Raw genomic sequence first — 23384 nt, forward strand, 5'->3', positions numbered from 1 at the left:
GACTGAACGTTCAATAATTGGTATAAACAGACAAAATTCACATTCTCAAAACACTTAACCTCAGTGTGCCGTTGTTTTCACTGAATATTGAGATGTTTTCACTTTGTTTTTTCGTTTATCTCGACTGAGGGGAAACCTCAACGATGTCTGAGGCTCAAATAAAGGCTTGAATTTAATTATTATGAATTAGAAACTGGTCAGATTTGGCTCAACTGAGCAGCAGATATCTACAAACCGGTTGTCTGACTCTACGTGGCAGAGCTGCATCCTTCTACGTCTCTTTGGGCCTCACAATTAAGATTCTTTAAATCACAGTTTTCAATAAAATTCAGTTAAACTACAAGTTAATCTCATGATTAAACTGCATTTAGTTTGCGATGAAGCCTTCTTATCTGGAATTATGTTGCCATTTTTAAGAAAAATAATGACAGAATGTTAATTTTTGATAAAAGAATGACTTGCTTTTTGTTTTTAAAGGAGCTGTGACCAAGCTGGATGTTTGCAGTGTGAAGAAATAAAGTTGTGAGTGCTCTCTGGTGGACAAACTGTGGAATGAAAACACGGTTTCTTTTCTGCTACCTCAGGCGTTGTTTGTTATTCCTGCAATGCTTTGTTTCAGTTACTTATCAGCTGCATCTACAATAAGGTAATACTGTCTAGCTCTATTGTAGACGGCTGCTCTGTAGTGTTCAGACCTGGTGTCAACATCTGTACTGAGCTCATCGGTTTTCATCTGGAACTAACATACATCTCAACATGTGATCAGACCTCACTTCCTCCGCTCTGTATGCAAATAAACATCACTGTGACAATCTGGGAAGATGTTTTCTAAACAAATAAAGAAATATCTTTAAAGGAACATTTGCCGAATTAACGAGAAAGCCTGAATAAATAAGGATTTATCATAAAACAGCGTTTACGGAGACGACAGAGTATCGCCGGACTCAACAAGTCTCAGAATTGAGCGGTTTGTAAAGGGAGTCTGGGGACTTTCTCCCGAACCCTTCATGTATTTGTTAATTTGACATGTTTACTGTCAATAAAATGTTATCTTCCCTCATAAATTAAGTGTAACTGTGTGTTCAAACAGCTGCTAAACGTTGGCAGGTGAGTCGCAGCAGTTTGTCTGCTTCTGGCTCTAAACTGACACTTTTTTACAAGGAAATAAACAACTTGATGTTTTGGATTTAACGCCGACTTTGCAAGAAGTCACTAATGATTTAGAATTTGCCACTGGAGTTTCACTTTGCTCAACAACTCTCTAACAGACGCCGTTTGATAAAAGGAGTCTGGGGAAATTTTGGTTTTGTTTTAATTAATTTAAGACTAAAATTGACTTGTAATGGAAGAGTGTTTGTTTTTAGGATCGTATCCAACAGCAGATCTTATTTTCTCCTTTAGTAGGTTACTAACAGAGTGAAAGCAGCTAATTATTATTCATTAGGCAAAAAAAAGAAAATGACTCATGTACACATCAGACTTAGATTAAGTTGATTGCCGCTCTCAATAAAACCAGCGGCTTGCTTCAGTGACGGTTGAACTAATGTGCCGTCTTTTGAAAAACAAAATGTTATCCGCACGAAATCTGTTAAAGTGTGGAACTAAATCTGTATTTGAATCCATTTAACCGAAGTGGATTATATCATTTGTTTGTGTTTATTAGATTTCATTTAAACGCTGTGTACTGTTAATTATCCTGGCACAGTTTGGCTGCTTGTCTTCTTCATGTAGCGGCAGTTTAAGATGGTAAAAAAAGGTGATGTTCGTCAGGATGTACAGCTTTGTGTTAACACTATTATATACTGCCATCTGCTGTTAACTGACATCCGGATGAGAAGTGAACATTTCAGCTGCTGTCAGGTGGGAAACCAGATTTGGCCGCTGCCCTGCAGTATGTTACAATCTCAAGGTCGTTACGTTGTTCTGATATCGATATCGATATTAGTTGCGCTGTTATTTCCACTTTAAAGTTACTAAGTTTCGGATCTCAGACTTGTGTAGCATCACAGGAGGAGGTTACAATTGGATATGAACATAACATTTGGATTTATAATAATTAGGGCTGTCAAAGTTAACGCGTTAACTCGTTCACGCAACATCCTCTTAAGGCCGTAAATTTTTTTTAACGCGCGATTAACGCTCGGTATTAAAAAAAAAAAGAAAAACGCGCATTGTTTGATTTACGGCCGTTGGTGGCACCTCTAGTCTTGATCCAGAGGGCGGCAGAAGAATAAGAAAGGGAATCAGAAGAGGAAGAAGCAGGGTTGGCGTTCGGGAAAAACACGGTGGACTGAAAAGTGAAAGTGAAAGTAAATGAAGAAAGGACTTATGAACGGCAAATTCACTTTCTAAACACGGCCAGATGGTTCGGTCGATAAGACAAAAGTTATCTGCACGTACTGTCGACATGAAATGAGTTACCACTGAAGTACGTCGAGTCTCAAATATCATTTACAAGCAACACACGGCAGATGCAGAGAGCCCACCGCCCCCCCTCGCCAAAATCTGACATCACCATGTTTTGATCCCATTTAGGGTGAGGGGATATTTTTTGAGCCTTTTATTTTCCTGCATGATTTGAAGTGTTGAATAAACATTTTCATAAAGCAAGCATATTTGCCCTTTCCTATGTTGGTAAAAGTATTAAGAACATGAACAAAATACATTAAGGTACATTTAGAACAGAAAGAAATGTGCCAAAAAAAATGCGATTCATTTGCTATTAAAAAAATGAATCGTTTGACAGCCCTAATAATAACACATGTTACACGTGAGCGGAGCGGACAAAGACCGACCTGCCCTGGGTCATTGTACCACAGCTCCTCGTGCAGGCGGTCAGGATGAGCTTTCTTCCTCTTGATCTCGGCGATGACATCAAACACCTCTGAGTCAGAGCTGCTGGAGCAGGTGCTCCCTTCAGCGTCTGACTCACAGTCTGACTCACTGCTGCTGTCGTCTGAAACAAAAAGTGCAAAAGAGGTCTTTAATCATCTGAACCTCACAGGGCTGAAGGCCGAGACATCGTTGGCTGAGCCTGGTGAAGCCTCCGCTCGGCTGCGCCCTCACAAAGTATCCTACCGCATCAAATCGTATTGTTTGCCTGCGACACAGAGAAAAGTTTAAGATCTGTTACCTAATTTCTCGAGCCAAACGAATCTGAGATTAAACAAGCAAGCACAGTTGCCAGCGGTGACATCTGGTGCTTTGTCACCAACCAAAAAAGAAGCCTCGCCACCAAAGTGAGGATTTTAATTACCCGCCAGCTGAATAGCTCGCGCTTCTTAGCCGAGCAAAGTCTTCAATTCTTATCGGCGTTTTAACTCCAGTGCTTGATTGTGTGAGTCGGTGCCCGGAGTAACATGTCGAGCAAATTAGATCTCCCTGAGCGAGATTTATATTATTGCGGCGCTGAAAGAGACAATCGAGCCGACAGCGCCGCAGATAACATCATAAACACTGAACTTAATCTCTGCCTCAGCCGAACGCACTGCTGAGAAGACGGCAAGTTTGTGTGCATATCAATTACACGAAGATTGTAAACAGATGTATCAACTGTTCACATATTGTTTTATAGCTGTTGCGCTTATCCACAACAACTTACATCTTTCAATTACAGGCTCATGCTAATGTTTGCATCGAGGTGCTTTAATGATAAATCGACTCGACCTGGATCCTCGTCCAGTTTGGTCTTGGGCGGCTCCCACTGCGGTCGAGCCTCCTTCGCTCGCTCCTGTCTCCTCCCCAGCTCCTCCTCGAAGCGTTCGTACAGATCCCGCAGCTTACTGGTCCCGACCACCGTAGAGTCGCCCTGAACGGAACCAAGCGAAACAGAACACACTCAGATAAAAAGTTCATGATAGTTCCTCAGTGCAGCTGTTTGTCGAAATAAAGTCAAGGCTTATTTCGTAAAAACATGGAAAATAAACTTCTGATTTAAGCCGTTCCTTCGAATCAAATCTAAATTAAATACGTCTAATTCAACTTTTTTATCTTAGGGGGAAAAAATAAGAAAGTAAACAATAAAACGATGCCGCTTCAGGCTGTGCAGAGTCAAAACATCCTGTCCTCATTTGCTTCTCCATCACCAGCTTTACCAAACCAGGCTGAGCCCAGCCAGGCCTCCAAATGAGCTACAGTGACATTTTGCAACAGCAGCCAACTCTCAAACAAGCATGTGTCATAACTGCAAGACTGTCTGTGCAGGGAAACCACAGAGAAAGTCTGAAAGTCTCTCTCTAGTTTAGTTTCTCTCTACATTCAGACATCTGCTTTATTATACTTGTTTATTGTGTTCCTGCTTGTGAAAACCCAACATGTCCTGATTTACAGACTCTTTAAAATAGCTAAATAACTAAAATAATGGGACTTTTATTTTTTAAAGAGTTTACAAAAAATGAAAAGTGTTCAAAACTAAATCAGCAGAGCTCTGGTCGCAGCTATTGTTCTGTAACGCTGTGAGGACGGCCGATACGTTGACCACTATTCAAGAAAAGCACGTCATTAGTCAAAGAAGAGTCAAACCAGGTCGGCACATCTGTATGGAAAGTAGAAGAGTGATGAGTGATGACAGCCATCTGTGTGCTGAATAACTCCAACAGTTAGTGTCTTTACTGTCACTGCAGAAGCGACTGATCAGTCCTGAATCCGTTCATGGAGGAGCAGAGAAATAGAGTGCCTCTCCATCTCGACATTTACCTTCACTTTGGTTTTACTGAAGGACGGGTCAGGTCGGGCTGAATGTGTAATTTGCTGGCTGATGACAGCATAAAGTGAGCATCTAGAGACTACCACTAAAGGTCAGAGTTTTAGAGAAGAGAAAGGAGCTGGCACTATCCAAAAGACCCACATTTAGAAAAAGCATTTGAGAGGGCAGGTGGTGATTTGCAAAGCGAGCGACTTTGAGTGCTCGCTATTAGCTGAAAGGCTTGAAAAACATCCAGCTCAGGAGAGCAGCTAATCCAACACTTTAACAGCAGCACCAGACAAAATTGATAAAATGGCAGACAGAAGATTAGGGAAGTTTCGTTTGCCAGTCAGTCGGATAAAACAAAATCAAGCGAGTGTGTGCTCGGCGTTAATGGGCACCGTGCTCGATGCGTTGAATTAAAACGAGTGATTCTCCTGTTAATCCAACTGCAGGCAACGACAGTTTTATTGTTATGGACTCGCAAACTCCTGCAAAAGGGAACCAGGAGTATAATAACAATTAGATATTACAGCAGCTACCAGCTGAACAAAGGACGGATATAATAAAGACAAAAGTGCAGACGGTACCACTTGGTCCATGGGGTCGTTGGAGTAGTAGTTCTCAGCGTGCGTGCAGCGGATCCAGGCGGGTTTCAGCAGCTCTTCTTCCTCCTTCTCCTCATCCACCTTCTCTTTTTCTTTCTCCTTCTCCTTCTCCCGGTCTCGCTCCCGCTCCCTCTCCCGCTCTCGCTCTCTGTCAGCGAAGGACTCCTCAGAGTCTCTGCTCCTCATGGAGGAGTAGCTGCGCTCCCTGCTCAGGCCGGAGGAGCTCTCCGACCTCCTGTCGCGCTCCTCCTCCCAGCGGCCACGTTTCCTGTCTCTGCTCGAGGACCGGCTGCAAAGCACAGACAAAATGAGACAATTATCGTAATCGGCCAGGATGTGATTATGATGTGACTAAAGGGACCAAGTTAGGGTCGCATGATGACACCTGAGCAAGATCTAATTGCTGAAGTTATTAAAGGGGAGCGCTGCTGTTTTACACCACGAACTCAAATTACAGGTTCGTTTTTATTAGAATTGTGTGTGAGGAAAATTACTCGTGAAAATGAAAGCTCGGCTGGCAGCCTGGCACCATTTCAATCAGCTCTCATGTCTCATCACATCATAGACTGAATGAATGAATAAAGTCACATTACGTCCTGTGTTGATGGTCGATGTTACTCCAAGGAAAAACAGAAACAATCTAGTTGTCTTTGCAACTTCTGTGCCAACGATAACACTACTTGGAAATGCGAGAGGGGTAGAAGATGTTGTTGTTTCCACTGTAATGTACATGAAAAACAGCCCAAAAGTGAACAAAAATAATCATCCAAGAATCCTAAAATGTTGAAGGAGGTTTAGTGGGGATACGTGTTTCACAACAGATCGAATAAGACAAACGATGGACAACATTTGTACCTCCGAGGCCTTTTTCTGTGCCTGTCGGGCGACTGGGACCTCCGACTGTCTCTGTGACGATACCTCTCCCTGTGAACAGACAAACACATGGTAGTAAGAACTAATCTAACTGACTGATCTCATTCAGGAGAGTCACTGCTGCCGTGTCTGTACCTGCTGCGATCTCTGCTCCTGTGTCTGGGTGAAGTCCGGCCTCTGTCGTACTCGGACCTGTACCGTCCTCCCTCCGGCCTGCCGCGCCTGTCCGGACTCCTCCCGCGGTTCTTACTCTCTCCGGAAAAATCCATTTTATGCTTCTCGCCGTGACTGCCGTAGCCATAGCCCTTCTGCCTGTGGTCATCGTGGCGATAGCCCCTTTCTGGAGACCTCCTGCTGTCCATGGGCTTCTCATACTTGTACTGCCCCCCGTGCCTGAAGGTGTGGTCGGGTTTGAATGTGCTCGGGCTCTGAGTGTAGCCGGTGAAGGGCGGGGGAGGGAAGGGAGGGTGAGGAGGATGGGGGTAGTTCATGGAGTACGGAGAGTGGTAGCTCATAGATTGAGAGGCGATGGGCGGAGGCATGGCTGGGTGTGGTAACGCTGGTGGGGGCACGGGAGGCATCATGTAAGGGTGGTAGGCATTCTGAGCCGACAGCTGGGAGCCTTGTGTGGGACTGCCGGTGGAGCCGGGGAGGGGGGGAGGTGGAAAGTTAGGCGGGGGTTCGGGGAAGCCCTGCCGGCTGGGGGGCTTGGGGAACGGTGGGCGCACCGGGCACTGGTTCAGAGGACTGGGTGTCTGGGACGCTGCTGGTGGAGGGTACTGCATGAAGTCAGAGTGCGAAGGCATGTAGCTGCTGTTTCCATGGTAGCTTGAACCGGGAGGAGCCTGAGGATCGTAGTGGTACTGAGGAACAGGAGGCTGCGGAGGTGGCGGCCTCAGGTTGGTGGGCCGGTAGTTTTGAGGTGAGCCATGCTGACCCGGGGGCATTCCTCCTCTGGGACCCCCTCGATCCTGATGGAAGGACATGACTGCAAACAAGACAAAAAAATCAGCTTAGAATTGATATTAACTGGTATCACAACCCAAGGAAAACTTCTGCAAACATATCAGCCACTCATGTTGTTGCACTGACGCGAGCGCACGGTTGAGATTCACGACAGTTTCAACAGATTTGGTGCAGCTGCATACGGACATCTAACAGGCATGGAGAGAAGGATATCAAGAGAAGAAAGATAAAGATATTCACACATTAGATATTAAAACGTATTTGTCCCACTGAACAGCGTCACAGCACTCTAGACTGAGGCATAAAAGAAGCTGGTGTCATAGAACTGTGCGCATGCATTTTAGAAGTACAACCTGAGGGGGGAAAAGTTTTTATTTTATTATAATTGTATTAATTTTTATCCTTATTTTTAAACAAAGTCACAGAACTTTTTAAGCTGTTTTGATCAGAGTTGTGAATCTATACATGCATTTTTTATGTCCTGAATTAACAGCTTCAGGGCATAAACATGTCTAAAGGGAGTTTGAAGAAATATAACTGAAAGGAAATGCACCGAAATCAAAGTCGGAAGTTGACAGGGAAGCCAGATTACACGAAATTTTAGATTTACGAATTTATGAAAGAAATGGAACAGGGCATTTCAGGTTCTTCCTCACAATACGAGAAAGCTATCAAAGCAATGAATGTATGCGTAGTAACATCGTTTGAGTTCTTAAGCGATTCAAACGTAAAAGAAAAAGACGTCAGAAATGTAGATGCAATAAATTCACTTGTCGTATTTCTGTTGGTCACTGCTTTGTGTACTGTTTCATCGATACATTCTTCTGATACTTGTTACCCTGGCTGTTCAGTAAAAACGTGGGGAAAAGATGGATTTTAAATTAGATATTAAATCACCTTCACCCCCTGGGGTTAGGCCTCTCATTACGTGATGGTCATGAGTGGTATACAGGAGAAGTTGTGCTCAGGTTGAGTTGTTTGGGTTAAGTAAGAAAAACACATTCCTCTGAATGGTGTCAAGGCTTTACATGCTAATATCCAGAAGTTATATTTGTGAATGTTGTAGTCTGTCTGTGGTGATTATTTTATGATTTTTTATTATATGACATCTCACAGATACACCTAAATGAATGAATGCACGAAGCAATGTAGCATAACATACTAAATTTACATTATCAATCGTCAGTTAATCTCCTACGTGTTGCAGCAGCATCCCGTCAACACTTACTGCATCCACTGACATGAGCATCATTAGCTGGCTAGCGTTAGCTTCAACAGATGTCATTTCCCTCCAATAAAAACGCATAAAACGCAGGAAAATTACGTAAGCTAGCCGGATAAATGTCACCATTAGAAGATAAAGTAGTCACACTTGGTCAATATTAGCATAGCGTATTTTTTTAAGCTAACAGCAGCAGCTAGGTAGAAGCTTCAAACGGTAACCTGTTAGCAAGCCTGCTGCTAGCACAGAATGACTGGATACGTGAGGAAGAACTTACCTTCAGAAAATAAAAGGAGCACTAGGAACAGAAGCTAATCATTCTATCTTCACCGCGGAGTTTAAAAACATACAGTTACACACGTGTAAATGGTCTAAAACAGGGTTATTAATAGGAAGCTATGAGGTTCAGTCAGTCTTCTGTTGGGTACCACGCTTTCCGACGGACCGTGTTTCCAGTCGGAGGGGTGAGGGTGAGGGACAAGGACGCACCAATCACGTTCAGCGAATCTGCCTTCGACCAATGAAATGATTTGTAAGCGTTTCTCGCCGGACTGAGACACCACTGCAGGAAAAAAACAAAACACTACGTTAACTCATCTTAATATATTTACTTTAATTAAATTTAATGGACTGAGACATTATTTGTATTTCTATTTTATTGACAAGGCAGAAGAAGAAGAAGAAAAGAAAAATGTGCAAGCAAGAAAATAAGACAAACAAACAAACAAATACATTAAGATAATAATAATACTCATAATAAGATTAATGCAAAAGAAAATACATAAGAAAAAAACATGACATGGCTTAACATGGATATAAAGAAGTAACTTTTATACATTCAAATTCAAAACATTCAAATTTAAAATACAGTCTCATAGTTTTAACGGGTGTCTTGGTTTTTTTAAGGTTATTGTCCAAATAAATCAATACTTTTCTTGATTGCATGGAAGTGAGGTTTTACCTTAGAAAAAGTACAATTATGAATATAAAAACATAACATAAATCTATAATTATCTTGCCACACTTAATGAGTATGTGCACATTTCAGGTCACAGAAGTTTAAATTAGCTTAAATTAATACCTTTTTATAACATAACCAGGTGACATCAATGAGTGATTTAAAACGAGACTTCTTTGACCAGAGAGAAAAATGATTTTTGTGGGAGAATCCTGACTTCTTCCGCAGCATAAGCTGTTCAAATCACTGTTCCAAAAAGCTTTAACAAGTTAGGCCGACCTGACATTCTCTGACCTTTAATATGACACCACTCGCGTGACATTTAGCCTTTTACACGTTTCCATTTCTGTGGAGCAGATGGATATCTGTCATCTAAATGGGTGCATTTTTAAAGTGAAACACAATTAATTTTAATACCATTCCTGGTAATGTGGATCAGATCATCTTAAAATGCCCAAACCAGTGCAGCCCAGAATAAAATAAATATCGTCGTTGAATGATTTGAAGTACAGACGGTTTTAGGCTCTTTTGAAAGGTGACAGTCTGAACTTTTCCCAAAGCTGTCATAACTTTTGTAAATGTTCCAATCATTGATTTATTGAAGCCTGAATTGTTTGATGACAAAATAAGCCTGCAGATGACCTGTAACTGCGCCTATTACCTGGAAAACACACAGGTTCTACATCATATTGTCTTAAATGGTCCTAGTTCAAATAAATATGAACTAAATATCCAGAAGTCTGGGGTGAAAAAATGCCCTTTCCTGCCCCCAAAGTATTCGCCTGAGAGTAACGGGAGCATTAAACTCTTTACAAATCTATATTTCCTTATATAATATAGTAAAACAACAAAAGCTTGGATGGGAAAACAGCCTATATACAAAGACAACACTGAACATTAAATGACACATATTCACATATCTGAGATCTCATTGGTTACATGCTGCTGCACAGAGGAATACTTGCAGGATTTCAGCATCTTTTTTGGTAATTTGGATGAAATTAAACCCATTAATACACTTTCAGAAAGGAAATAAAAACCACACACTGTATATTTGTATAGTTTTATTATGTCTTTAAATTACTTTTAGTGCTTTTTGCTGTTTTGCACCTACAGGCCACAGCACATCCCTCGTAAGCAATTCTGGTTCTGTTGTGTGCTTCCACCATGAATCCACCAGAGGCCAGCAGAGGTATTCTTATAAATCACAATGAATGACACTGAATCGATGCAGCGTTACCATGGAAACACCCCACACATCATTCAAAGAATGAATGGATGAGTAACAGCTCTTATAGTACACTTGTGTCTTCAGGCTGAACTCTGTTATTCTTTAAAAACACTCTGGCCTCGTCTATGCAAATCATTCTGTGAGGGGAACCTGTTGGACCTCTGGCCCGCATCGATCTGACCCCGCTCTCAGGAGACGCCGCTGTGGATACATGGCTCACGGCCCAGTCGTTAACCTCTTTGTGCTGCAGCATTGACGTGCACCCTGCTGTGATGTTATGCGCCTCCCGATGAGTCGATGTGGAGGTTAAGGTGGCCGAGCCCACACAGTTTGCTCACACATTCTGCTCCGACCGTTAATCACCCGGCGAGGGAGACCCTGTGTAGAAAACAGAGTGCTAGATGGAGTGTTGTGTGGCCAAAAGTATGTGGACAGACTCGCTCGCATATTCTATCTTTTACTTTTTGTCTGGAGTCAAGAAATCTTAGATCATAGATACATTCTTTATTAAACTTTACTTTGGCTCTGTTTCTATTCCTAATTGTCCATGTAACTCTTTTGAAAGCAAATGTTAAGACACACTTTCTGTACACCTGCAGATTTAGCTAACAAAACAGATTCTGATCCGGATAGTCCAGGAAATAGTGTGCTTGAAAAATGTAGCAACAGTTTAGATCACGGATGATGACGGTGCCCCATAAAGAAATACTTTCCCAGTTCCCTAAACCTCAATTTATCCCAACACCTCTGAGATGTATAATGCATCTTCAAAAATAAGAATAAAATGATAAAAGAATGGATTCAAGTTGATTTCTGATTTCTTGAAGTAAGATGTGTGAAAACAAGTCCCTATATCTCACTAAATGTTACCTGTCAGGTGATTGTGTGTTGCATTAAGTGAAAAGATATTTTTGAGAAAAAAAAGAGACCAACATCCTTGTTTAGTTTTGAGTTTTTACAGTGTTTGGCTGCAATTAACAGTTATATTATCCGTTCCCAATAAATCAACACTCTGTCAGAAAAGGGCAACGTAACAACTTCATCAAGCAACAAAGTGACATCTTCAATTACCTGTTTTTATCGACCACTAGTCCGAAACATCACAAAGATATTACGATCAATATAAATCATATGACAAAAGCAGCAAAACCTCACAACCCTGACATGTAACGGATCTGATCCAAAAGCATTTTTTGACTTGCACGTGTATCTTTTCTTGAAACGCTCGTGCTTCAGAAACAGCAGTCGCTGAAGTGAAAGATAAATAACGTTTCTTACCTGTTGTGACTGAAGGCACAGCGGCGTCCTTCAACCGGCCTGACAAAGAATTCCTTTGAACATGGAAGGTTTTATTTTCTGTACAGATCAGATGTTGAACCATTTAGTCGTGAACATTTCTGAGAAGTGGAAGACAGACGAACTCTTCGGTTCTTTATTGAGCACCTGCATGAGATCATTCTTTAAGACCGTATAGCGATGTAAAGATTGGTAATACCTCTCAGGCCTGTTTCACCTGGGCACATATCCACGGTTGCCAGGGTAACAAGTGCATCTGACCACCTTGTGCATGTTACTTCTCAACCAGACTAAATGTGCTTTTAACAAAGTCGGGAAAAAAACAACATTATTGCAGCTGTGATCTGATGCCAAGCTGCCGGGTCGACGTTTTTCATTTCTCCGTCTTTAAAAAAAAAGAAAACACAGAGAACGACCGTCGGCTCGGACTGTATATGCTTTTAGTGATGGATGCAGTCGGCTTCACAACAAAGAGCGTGCTGCTACAATTCGCCAGTCTACGGTTATTAAAGTGAGGCTCTCACCAGGAGACTTTGCACTTGGTATTTAGGGTTTAGGCAACAAAACTACTTGGTTAGGTTCAGGAGAATATCCTGGTCACGTTTACTTTTGGTTTCGAGAACCCACATCAGGCACACGACACTCCAGTTTTTAGGTTGTCCCTTTATTTGAAAGCAGCATGAATCATTTAATCCTGTGAATCCCCTCACAGGCAGACAATGGCTGTGTCCCAATTCAGGAGCTGCATCCTTCGAAGGACCCAGCAAGTCCTTCGGAGAGACCTTCGACGGCTGCGCCCGCCGTTGTTAAATGTGATGGTCTAGCCTTTGGAGCATTTCCTGGTTGCGTCACCAGATGTTTTACCCTTACGTCACGATTTCTACTGCCCAGGCCCACGAAAATGACAATCTACGCCACGTGATGTCGCCATTTCCTCTCTTACTTTCTTCTTTTTTCGGTGCGCAAAGAACCTTGGGATATGTGAGGCCACGAAGGATCGTAGCGGTGCATCCTCCAAAAACAGGGAGAAGAAGGAGCATTTGTGGGCTGCATTCGAGTTGGAAAAGCCTTTGCGCGGCGTTGTGACGTATGCCGTGTCTCAATTCAGGGTTTGCATCCTCTGAAGGACTCGGCCTTTGCGGTCTTTGTAGGCGAGTCCTTCAGAGAGACCTTGTTAACCGCATCAGCTGTTGTTAAATGTTACGGTCTAGCCTTTGGAGCATTTCCTGGTTGCGTCACCAGATGTTTTACCCTTACGTGATGATTTCTACCCCCCAGGCGCGCGAGAGTGACGATCTACGCCACGCGATGTCGCCATTTTCTCTCTTACTTTCTTCTTTTTTCGGTGCGCAAAGAATCTTTGGAAATGTGAGGCCGTGAAGGATCGTAGCGGTGCATCCTCCAAAAACAGGGAAAAGAAGGACGTATTTGTGGGCTGCATTTGAAGGAGCCTTTGAATTAGGACAGCCTTCACGTGGCGTTGTGATGTAATTGGCCTCGTTATAATTATTAGCCGACTTTAAGCCCACGGTTTTGGGATTATTTATATAGCAGTCAGATGTTACAGTTACCAATTTAGCAAACTACTTTACCTAAAATGTGACTAAACTGTGATGAACACTGTATGTTTGGGTTGTTTCTCCCTGAAATGTCCACTGACAAGCAGAAGAACAGCCCACCTGACTCACAACCGCCAGTTTGTTTTCCATCTTCTTTCAATCATCACCAAACACTCAACACAAATATGTGTCCTGACATCGATTCCGCATTACATTCCTGTCGTTCGTTCGGCAGAGAACGTGACGGAGTTGAGAAAAGAGGCAGAATTCATCCCTGACATTTCTGACGGTCAGCAGAACTCCATTATGATGCACTCCAGGTTCCCTCGAGCTGCATTAATATTCTCTGTCTTTGTCCCGGTCACACCCTCTCTCTCCTCTCTCTGCTCAGAAAATAAATAAATAAAAAAGAAAGATTTTCTCTCCTCCTCAAGAGAAATGCAACACATGGCTTCCCGTGAACCGGCCACGTGTTTTTAAAGATTCATTTCACATACTGGAAACGCAGAAATGGACTGACTACATTTCCAGCATGTTAATAGTCACGTTTTAATTTTTTTTACATTGATCAACCTTCAGCAACAACCCTGAAGTGTTGACCTCGTGTCATTACGGGACATTAAAAGACGACACCTGGGGAGAGCGAGGGCACAGGCGACAACAATTTTCCTCTTCAGCCGAAAAAAAAAGGATGAAAGACACAACGAGACGGTGGAGAGCGCGTAACGCGTTTCTCCAAATGAGACGGGCTCATTAATCCGATCTGATCTAACACAACTCATCTGACAGTAACTGAGCAAAATGACCTCACGTCACATTATATACATATATATATATATATTCTTTTCTATTCATTTCTCCATTTCTATGTGAGTCTCTAGCTGATTATTCCGTCTCCTTTAGCTGAGGGGTGCTTTCATCTTCTCCAGAAAGCTTTATTCAAAGGCTAATAACATACATGAGAGGCGTATATGCTCATCTGCGGCTCACCATGGCCTCTGCGGATGCTATGAGGCACCTTTTTATGAAAGTTGTATCAAAAAGAGCTGGTGTGAATACAGAGAGCCACCTGAGCCGGTGTCTAGGTTATCAGATCAATAATCTTACTTAAAAGGTTTTTGTATCGACGCTTCGATTTAAAGCAGAGGTAGAAGAAGAGGCAGCGACCTCTGTGATGACACGCTTCTGTTGCATGCTGGAATGCGCTAATTGAGCTACTTTCCAAGGCGAACTCATTTATTCACGGGTCCCACATGAAAATAAGGAGCGCTTATGCAAAGTGTTTGGTCATCTGCTTTATTAATACACTCAGCATTGAAGCGAATGAGCACAAGGCTGGAGGCTCGCCGGGGAAAACATTACGACGCGGCTGCGGTCGTGGCATTTACTGTCCCCCCGCACGCGGTGCATCTCTGCGATGATGTCGGTGATAACTCGTCACATGCCCTTGGCGTTAATGTACAGAGAGGTACTTTTTATTCCTCCCTCGAGCACTCGCGCTGAAACAAATGAGTATTCACACGTGTTGGGATGATGTGTCTCCCATGGCTTTCAACAAAATGATCCACACTCCTACAATACAGTCATTTTAAATGACACGTGGGGGGAGAAAGTTATTCGTGAACAGCCATGTTAGCTTAGCTTAGCTTAGCTTAGCTTAAACGCTGGAAACAGGAGGAAAGGTAACAAAATCCACCAACTAGCACTTCTAGATATCAATAATTCAACTACTGTAACTTGCTTGTTTAAAGGACTCCAGGAACAGATTAGGATTACAGCCCCACTGCAAAAAAAAAAAAATTATTATAGAGACTTTTTTACCCTCAAAATCTGAGATAAATGCCAAAATTGTCAGAAAAAGATACGTTAGATCTCTCCACAGCCCTTCTCCTCCTCCAGCTCGGATCAATAAGTCATTTTCCTTTAAAACGTTCAAATAAATAGTTCTGTCGTTCAGAGACATCAATGTGTTGTGTTACAGAGGTAGCATGCTAACCAGCTAGCCCTATCCTGTCCCGTGTTGTGACAGGTGATAGAGTTACTGCAGCGTCCAGTTTAAAAGAAGAGCCAACTTAAAAACATTTGAATAGAAAAAGTCTGTGATCAGACGGGGAAACATATCAGCCAGAAACAAAACGACGATTCCTCTGATTTTGTGCACAAGTTGACTGCGAAAGTCTGTGTTTACATCCCGTGTACCAAGACCAAATGTCTGATTCTGCCTGCTGTGAGGAGAGCAGTTCATTAGCTCAACAGGTTAAAGACTCAGAAACAAGCTCGAGAATTGACATTTTTATTTAAAGCGGAGTGACAGTGATGTGCTGTTAATTAAAACAGACTAATCAGAGACATCCTCCGCTCCTGGCTTTATAAATGGATGTGATGTTACAGCAGAAACTTGATAATCAGTTGATATTTCGCCGTGACACAAAGCTGTGGTCAAACCAACAAGGCCACCAGCAACGTGACTCAGATTCTCTCATTCAACTTTCTCTCGGAGAGTCGGATCCGAGCAGAACCTGCGTCACTCGTGTATTCATCCGAGGCCTGCGGGGTTGACAAAATGAAAAGTGAGGGTAAAAGAGGTTTGAGCAGCGTGGTGGAAAGCAGCGAATTATCTGGGGCTGAAAAATTCAGATGAGTGCAGGCGAGTGGAAGTGGAGGCGGCTGGCGATGACCGCGGGTCCAACAGTGCGGGGCGGAAACACAAACAGCTTCACGCGTTGCAGCATTTGATGTGGACGGTTGATGACGGACCCGGTTTTCTGCTTGCGGCGCTTTTGTTATCATGCGTTTCTGATGCATTGCAGTGAGAAAAAAAAAAGCATTAATTAACTCTCTCAGGTCACCTTTTCCTATTCTGCCCTTCACGCTTCAGTCCCACAAACTGTCCTCGACCGTCACAGCGCCTTCATACCGCGCTCTGAGCCTACGCCTGAGAGGTTTTGTGTCTAATTGAAATAGCGGAGAAAAAAAATTCAAGGATGTTTGAAGAGTTACATCACCGATGAGCACGATTACTCATTCCATAGCTGCTTAGAAAAATTTTCTAAAGACGTTCTTCGTTTAAGTACGCAGGCATGAACTGTTCTCACCGCTTGTTATTACAAATTCACCTGTTCGCTGAATCAAAGACCCCATGATGAAGAGTAACCTCTGGAGAAAACCCGGCTAGGATATTTAATCTCGTCAAAGAGTCACAGAACATTAAGAAGTGGTTCATCATTTAGGCCGCTGTCGATCTGCAGGTGCGCGAACGCTTCGCTGAAAGATGTTACTGAAGACATTTTCATTTTGACTCGACTACGGTTAGATTTTAGGAGGCTTTTCCACCAAAATCAGCAGGTGCAACTGCTTAAAATCACCCATCGATCCCCACTTCCACGTCCTGCAGGCAGGACGGCCGGCAATCTTAATCTCAAGCGTCACGTTGCACGTCACAAACACACCAGAAACGGTTGGAACAGAAGAGAAAACGACCACAGATTCCCAAATTCCTTTTTTTATTTACACGCCACGTTCGTATGTTGATGACGTTTCATCGCTTCACATGTCAGAATTCAGCGTGTTCACCCTCGTCTACTGCAGAGTCTTATTCTGTCCCTTATTCTGAGCTAAAATTAAATCAAATTAAAATAATAAGGCCATTTTTTTTGTTTGTGGACTAAACCAGACTTGTGTAACTAATCTCTTTCTCTTGCTCATGTTTACCTGCAGGACACTCGGCTCATGTAATGTGTTTTCTTTTTACCGTCTTACAATCAAAGAGGATCTCACAGGCCGACACGCTGCTATTACTTGCACATTACAATTCATTAAAAACGGTTACCTAACCATAATGACTGGACGTCTTTTGAAAATCACTGCAGTTTTGAGTCATGGGAGGATTAATTTAACTCTGTTGTTCAAGGTGTCACATGGCTTGTTTTGATTTGAAAAAAATGAAATATATAAATCTTTAAAAAAAGCCCACGTAGAAGATGTAATTATTCTAATTTGGGCTGCGGGCAGAAAAGTTGCTCCCTTGACGGATGCAGATAATGTCTTTTTCTTGAGGAGCATGCTCCGTATTATTTGGCATTTATCATCTTATTCACCGTGCATGCGCATACATGGACACACATAATTACCGCGGGTAACATGCAGAAATTGAAGGGAACATTTTTCATTTGGAGACAGATGATGCATTTCACTGGAGTGCCGAGAAGAGCAAATGAATTTCAGAGAAAAATACGGGTCACGAAGTTTCCTTTAATGTACCTGGCGTCGGTCCTGAGCACTGTGATTATCTGTCATTTACCTGTTTCCAGAAGAGAGTGTGGACCGAGCTCAGTGGGTTTAATTGTAGAGTTTGTTCCGTGATGTTTCTGTCCTTTTTTTCAGGCAAGCGGATGAAATGTGGAGGATTCAGGTTTGCTCAGTGTCTTTGTGTCAACAAAGGACAAGTTTTCCCAATCAAGCTGAGGGCAGTTTACAAGAGTACGTTAAAAAACAAACAGCTGTGTTATTTATCATCAATAAAATCAGACAAGGTAATAAAACACAGACATAGATACACAATTAATACCTTAAATAAGTGAATAAATTAAGCACTTTTATGGATCTAAATGAGGAGCCTCCAGAGTCGCAGGAGAATATGTTAGTTTCTTGTTTTTCGACATCAGCTGTTACTCAGAGGCCGATACAAAGAAGAGCTGAGGTTATTCATCTACATTATTATAGCCGCCCTGTCGTCTCCACCTGAGCACAAACAACACAACTTTAGACTTTTCAAACTGCGTGCAGTGCAAATGCCAAAGTACAAACGTGTGTGTGTGGGCGAGTAGCACATTTGCAGCAAGGTTAAGGCTGCAGTGTGCCACCTTGTCTTTCTAAAACGGAGGTGTAATATTCCCTCTTTTCCAAAAAGCCGCCACTGATGTAGGCGTAAACATGTGACGTGACGTGAAGCACGATATTGGGCGTGAACAGTGAAGCTGGTCGAATTTGTCTTCAAAATAAGAGCTTTACATTGCACCCTATTGGAGTTTAGAACTGGGTTCTTAGCGGGGGGCTTTTAATTTGAAAGTAGCAACCGTTAGTAGCTTGCTGCTACAACAACAAGCGGACAACGAAGACAGCTACAGAGACCGAGGAGACGCTAGCATCTCCTGGATCTCAGCAGCTGTCCAGTTGCTCATCTTGATGTCCGCGGATGAAGTGATGGACTGACTGCTGTGATCAGCTGTTTCCTGGTTTTAAAACTCCCCGGCTATGGGTCGGCATCGACAACTCCGCCCATCTCACGCAATTGCCGGCACATCAACAGCTCGGATTTACAGCAATGGAGGTTGAAAAAAGTGTACCCTCCGAGGCGGCAAATCAGTGGACCAAAACAGACCCCCAATTTACCGCCTTCTGTCTAAATCCACGGACCTAGCCGCAAAAAGGACGGCCTAATTGGCGGCTCACTGCCCAGTATAAAAAGAGCTAATCTGTCGCCTGGAAGACAAAAGTCAACAATGACTTTTTCAAACATGTGTCAACAGATTTATGGAAAGTGTTTTCTTAAAATCTAACCAAGTATCTGACTGCTGTTAACATTTTGGACCTATGGATCTGCTCTCTACAGGAGTTGATGAGAAGGATGGGTCTATCATCTGCGAGCAAACCTGAAAAACAACACATGTACGAGCAGGGTTTGGTCAAAACACCTAAAACTGCATGAGAAAGACGTCGACGCCGAGGAGAGAACTCACAAACAGGAGACGGGATGAAAGATGTTCGGATGAAATGTCAACTCTGTTTACAGTTATGTGAAAAAAGGTCTTTGTTAACTTTGCAGACAGACGCTGGTCATTCATTCCTTGGGTCACACTGATGTCACAGTGATGTCACAGTGATGTACTCATTGTCTGCTGTTGGTTTTTCAGCCACGTGCTTAAATATGTCCATAAACTCAGCGACTGCAACTCTGAGTGTTCATAATGCAGAAGTGACTCACCAATGCAACATTTAACCTTCTTTTATGTTGGAAAGAACACGTTTCTTTTCATGAATACAGACTAATATTCACATAATTTCACACTTATTTATGATGATGATGGAAAATCCTAACCTTTCCACCTACAGCAATCAGTTATTCCTTTCACACATTAAGAAAAAGTGCAGTTTGTCATCCTTTCTCCTGTGTGAGGCTGCTGTACCTCCTAAAGAATACAGATAAATGTATGCATTTGTGATTTTGGAGGTAGTCCTGATGTTTTACAGCAGAGGGTTTCTACAACCTAAACAAAAGTAATGTGTAATATCGGACTTCTGAAAGAGAGCGTGGATCCCTGAACTGCAGCCGCTGGGAAGAAAAGATTCAGTCACGTCATAGATATAAAATATATGTATAAATATTCTATCTACATGCGTAAAACAATGTCAATCTGACAAGAGTTTTTGAGTTGCTAAAGGGGGTCTGTGGTTTGGATTTCCTTCAAACAATGCAGGACGTTTAAGTAGTCCCATTGTTGCATATGTCAGTCAGGTACTGAAGAAATGAAAAGTTATTTTGTAAAGTTTGCAGCTTGCTTAAACAAAGAGGACACAGCTGCTGCCAGATTGAAATCAAAGCATGAATCACAACAGTGAGCCGGTTTCATAGTGAACACAAAGAATCAAAATGGCCAAGGAAACCTGTCCATGCACTCCTGCAGCTGCTCCTTCATCCGTTTATGTTCTGCCAAGAAAGGTTTGAAAAGTCCTGCATCACAAGTTTTGCTGCTGTGGTTCAGGAGGTTGTGTCCATTGCGTTGAGTGTTTTCAGAAGAGTATCCTAATGAACTGGCTGCAATTTTCACATTTGAAAACGGACCTAACAACACCTCAACTCACAGGTGTCGCTCAGTGGTTCTCCAATGCCAACAAACCTAAGAAATCAAAAATGAACCGAGAGGTTTCCATACTGATACTTATTTGCGTAGAGTAATGTGATGCCAGGCTGCCTTTTTTTTTAGGTCCGTCTGGAGCTCTGGAATTCATTTGTCCAGGAAAATCTTTCACCAGTCTGCAGTTTCGATGCAGTCCTCTTTGCTCAGCAAACTTTTGTGCTAGAACCACACTGAACCTGTTAAGAGCTTGCGGAGGAGGCTTTTGGACAAACTGTGATCCATCCTGGAAAACATCTTGCAACGCCTCAGGAACCAATTTGCAGCCAGAGACACAGTGACAATTAAAACACTACGGGAGGTCACTGCTGACAGCCGCCGTCAGTTTGTGTAACAGCTTCCTCTAGTTAGGATAGACTGTCTCACTTTTGTCTTACACACATTAAAGATTTAAACTTCTATTATTTATTTATGTTCAACTGTCTGCTGCACTGTCAGACTGCCGATCATCTGTTCCTTACTGTGTATCTTATATTACCTGTATTTTGCAAGACACCGTCATTGACTGGTTTTATTTTTTCAAATCTTAGTGATCAGTTTTACACATCTAAAACCCTTTTTACACGATTTAATATAATGGAAAGCAATAAAAAAGGAGGATGCCGTTAAAGCAGAGTGGCCGCACCTTATCTGTACTAAAACTTAACTTTTTCCACTGATTTAGGTGAGACTGAACCTTGTCTTGTAGAGAAAATATACCCTTGTTTTCCATTTCATGTCCTCCAGCTGCTCGTGCTCAACTCTGGACAGATGGCAGTCAATTTAGCAACAAGTAAAGCTAACTACTGCTAACCAAATACCTCCAGATACACGTAGGCTGTAGAAGTCTGGTAGAACAATGGAGGCCAGTTATAGCACCAAGGTGATTTATAGCCATCAGCTAGTTAGCTTGTTTAGCGGCCCTATTTTGTGACTCAGCACCCAGGCGCCAGGAGCCAAACCAAGCAGGAAAACCCCATGGTGCTGTATTCCCTGTTGTTAAACAACCAGTCTGAGAATTTCAGGGGCCAGCGCTGCCAATCTGGGGATTTTAGGAGCCAGCGCTGCCAGTCCAGGGATTGTAGGAGCCAGAATTGCCAGTCCAGGGATTGTAGGAGCCAGAATTGCCAGTCTGGGGATTTTAGGAGCCAGCGCTGCCAGTCTGGGGAGTTTAGGAGCCAGCGCTGCCAGTCTGGGGAGTTTAGGAGCCAGCGCTGCCAGTCTGGGGAGTTTAGGAGCCAGCGCTGCCAGTCTGGGGAGTTTAGGAGCCAGCGCTGCCAGTCTAGGGAGATTAGGAGCCAGCGGTGCCAGTCTAGGGAGATTAGGAGCCAGCGTTGCCAGTCTCGGGATTTTAGGAGCCAGTGCTGCCAATTTGGGGAGTTTAGGAGCCAGCACTGCCAGTCTAGGGAGATTAGGAGCCAGCGTTGCCAGTCTGGGAAGTTTAGGAGCCAGTGGTGCCAGTCTGGGTACTTTAGGAGCCAGCGCTGCCAGTCTGGGGATTTTAGGAGCCAGCGTTGCCAGTCTGGGAAGTTTAGGAGCCAGTGGTGCCAGTCTGGGTACTTTAGGAGCCAGCACTGCCAGTCTGGGGATTTTAGGAGCCAGCGTTGCCAGTCTGGGAAGTTTAGGAGCCAGTGGTGCCAGTCTGGGTACTTTAGGAGCCAGCGCTGCCAGTCTAGGGAGATGAGGAGCCAGCGCTGCCAGTCTAGGGAGATGAGGAGCAAGCGTTGCCAGTCTGGGGAGTTTAGGAGCCAGCGCTGCCAGTTTGGAGAGTTTAGGAGCCAGCGCTGCCAGTTTGGGGAGTTTAGGAGCCAGCGCTGCCAGTTTGGAGAGTTTAGGAGCCAGCGCTGCCAGTTTGGGGAGTTTAGGAGCCAGCGCTGCCAGTTTGGGGAGTTTAGGAGCCAGCGCTGCCAGTCTAGGGAGATGAGGAGCCAGCGTTGCCAGTCCGGGGAGTTTAGGAGCCAGCGCTGCCAGTTTGGGGAGTTTAGGAGCCAGCGCTGCCAGTCTAGGGAGATGAGGAGCCAGCGTTGCCAGTCTGGGAAGTTTAGGAGCCAGCGCTGTCAGTTTGGGGAGTTTAGGAGCCAGCGCTGCCAGTTTGGGTACTTTAGGAGCCAGCGCTGCCAGTCTAGGGAGATGAGGAGCCAGCGTTGCCAGTCTGGGGAGTTTAGGAGCCGGCGCTGCCAGTCTGGGAAGTTTAGGAGCCAGCGTTGCCAGTCTGGGGAGTTTAGGAGCCAGTGGTGCCAGTCTGGGTACTTTAGGAGCCAGCGCTGCCAGTCTGGGGAGTTTAGGAGCCAGCGTTACCAGTCTGGGGAGTTTAGGAGCCAGCGTTGCCAGTCTGGGTACTTTAGGAGCCAGCGTTGCCAGTCTGGGGAGCCACACCTCTTTAGCCTGGGAATGTATTGTACATTCAGCATTATTGGCTACAGCGGATGCAAATCAATATCAATATTAGCAAGCCCTTCATAGCTGCCTGTTTTAAGAGAGAACACCTAACTGTATCGATAGCACTCTCCGAGCTGTTTCATTAAACCAACTTGAATGTTTGTTTTTGTGACCTGTGTGTGTGTTGTGATTTTATCTGCCAGCATCCTTCAGTCCAGGAAACTCCACCAACAACATTATTTTTTTGTCATGTTGCGAAAAGCTGGAATGTTGCTATACGCAGGTCTGTTGTGCATCCAGTCAGGTGGGTCAGACTGGGAGAGAGCTTGTCTGAATAGAGACAAAATCCAATTTGGTAAAGTTTTAGCTTGGTGAAGGCTGTGGTCACCATGTTTGTACAGATAATGCCAAAAATACAGGACTAATGAAGGATGACAGAAGGTGCTTTGTTGATTGCTGTACACAAAGTCTCTTTTTTGATGCCCTCATCTCAGCTACTGAATAACATCCTGCTGAAGGACATCGTGACAGAGCAGAAATGTACGTGTCTGCACTGAAGGAATACAAAAAAAAATTCAACAAAGCACCCGGTACAAAAAGTACTTCTTTTTTTTTCTTTTTTTGGCTCAGACTGCCAATCTGATGTAACCAGCATGCAATGAAAATAATACATGAGAGCTTACAGCGATTATCCTTTAGACAGTTTTCTTTCTCA

At 43.4% G+C, this 23384-nt stretch overlaps 1 protein-coding gene across 2 annotated transcripts in view; it reads right to left on the reverse strand.

The window, feature by feature from the left end:
• Positions 1–8803, reverse strand: part of drosha (drosha ribonuclease III) — a 108523-nt gene extending 99720 nt beyond the window's left edge. Inside the window, exons 1-6 of one of the 2 annotated variants that reach the window (XM_030398738.1) lie at positions 8631–8803; positions 6301–7153; positions 6148–6216; positions 5275–5581; positions 3667–3808; positions 2796–2956 (exon numbers count right to left, since the gene is read on the reverse strand). In XM_030398738.1, coding sequence (XP_030254598.1) covers positions 2796–2956; positions 3667–3808; positions 5275–5581; positions 6148–6216; positions 6301–7151 — 1530 coding nt within the window. In that variant the 5' untranslated portion in view covers positions 7152–7153; positions 8631–8803. Of the gene's footprint in view, positions 1–2795; positions 2957–3666; positions 3809–5274; positions 5582–6147; positions 6217–6300; positions 7154–8630 lie in introns of those variants that run through there. The other variant, XM_030398737.1, reaches the window with a different exon arrangement.
• Between the last annotated feature and the right edge of the window lie 14581 nt (positions 8804–23384).

Source organism: Sparus aurata, chromosome 19 (assembly GCF_900880675.1).
Source record: "Sparus aurata chromosome 19, fSpaAur1.1, whole genome shotgun sequence".
Taxonomy (NCBI): Eukaryota; Metazoa; Chordata; class Actinopteri; order Spariformes; family Sparidae; genus Sparus; species Sparus aurata.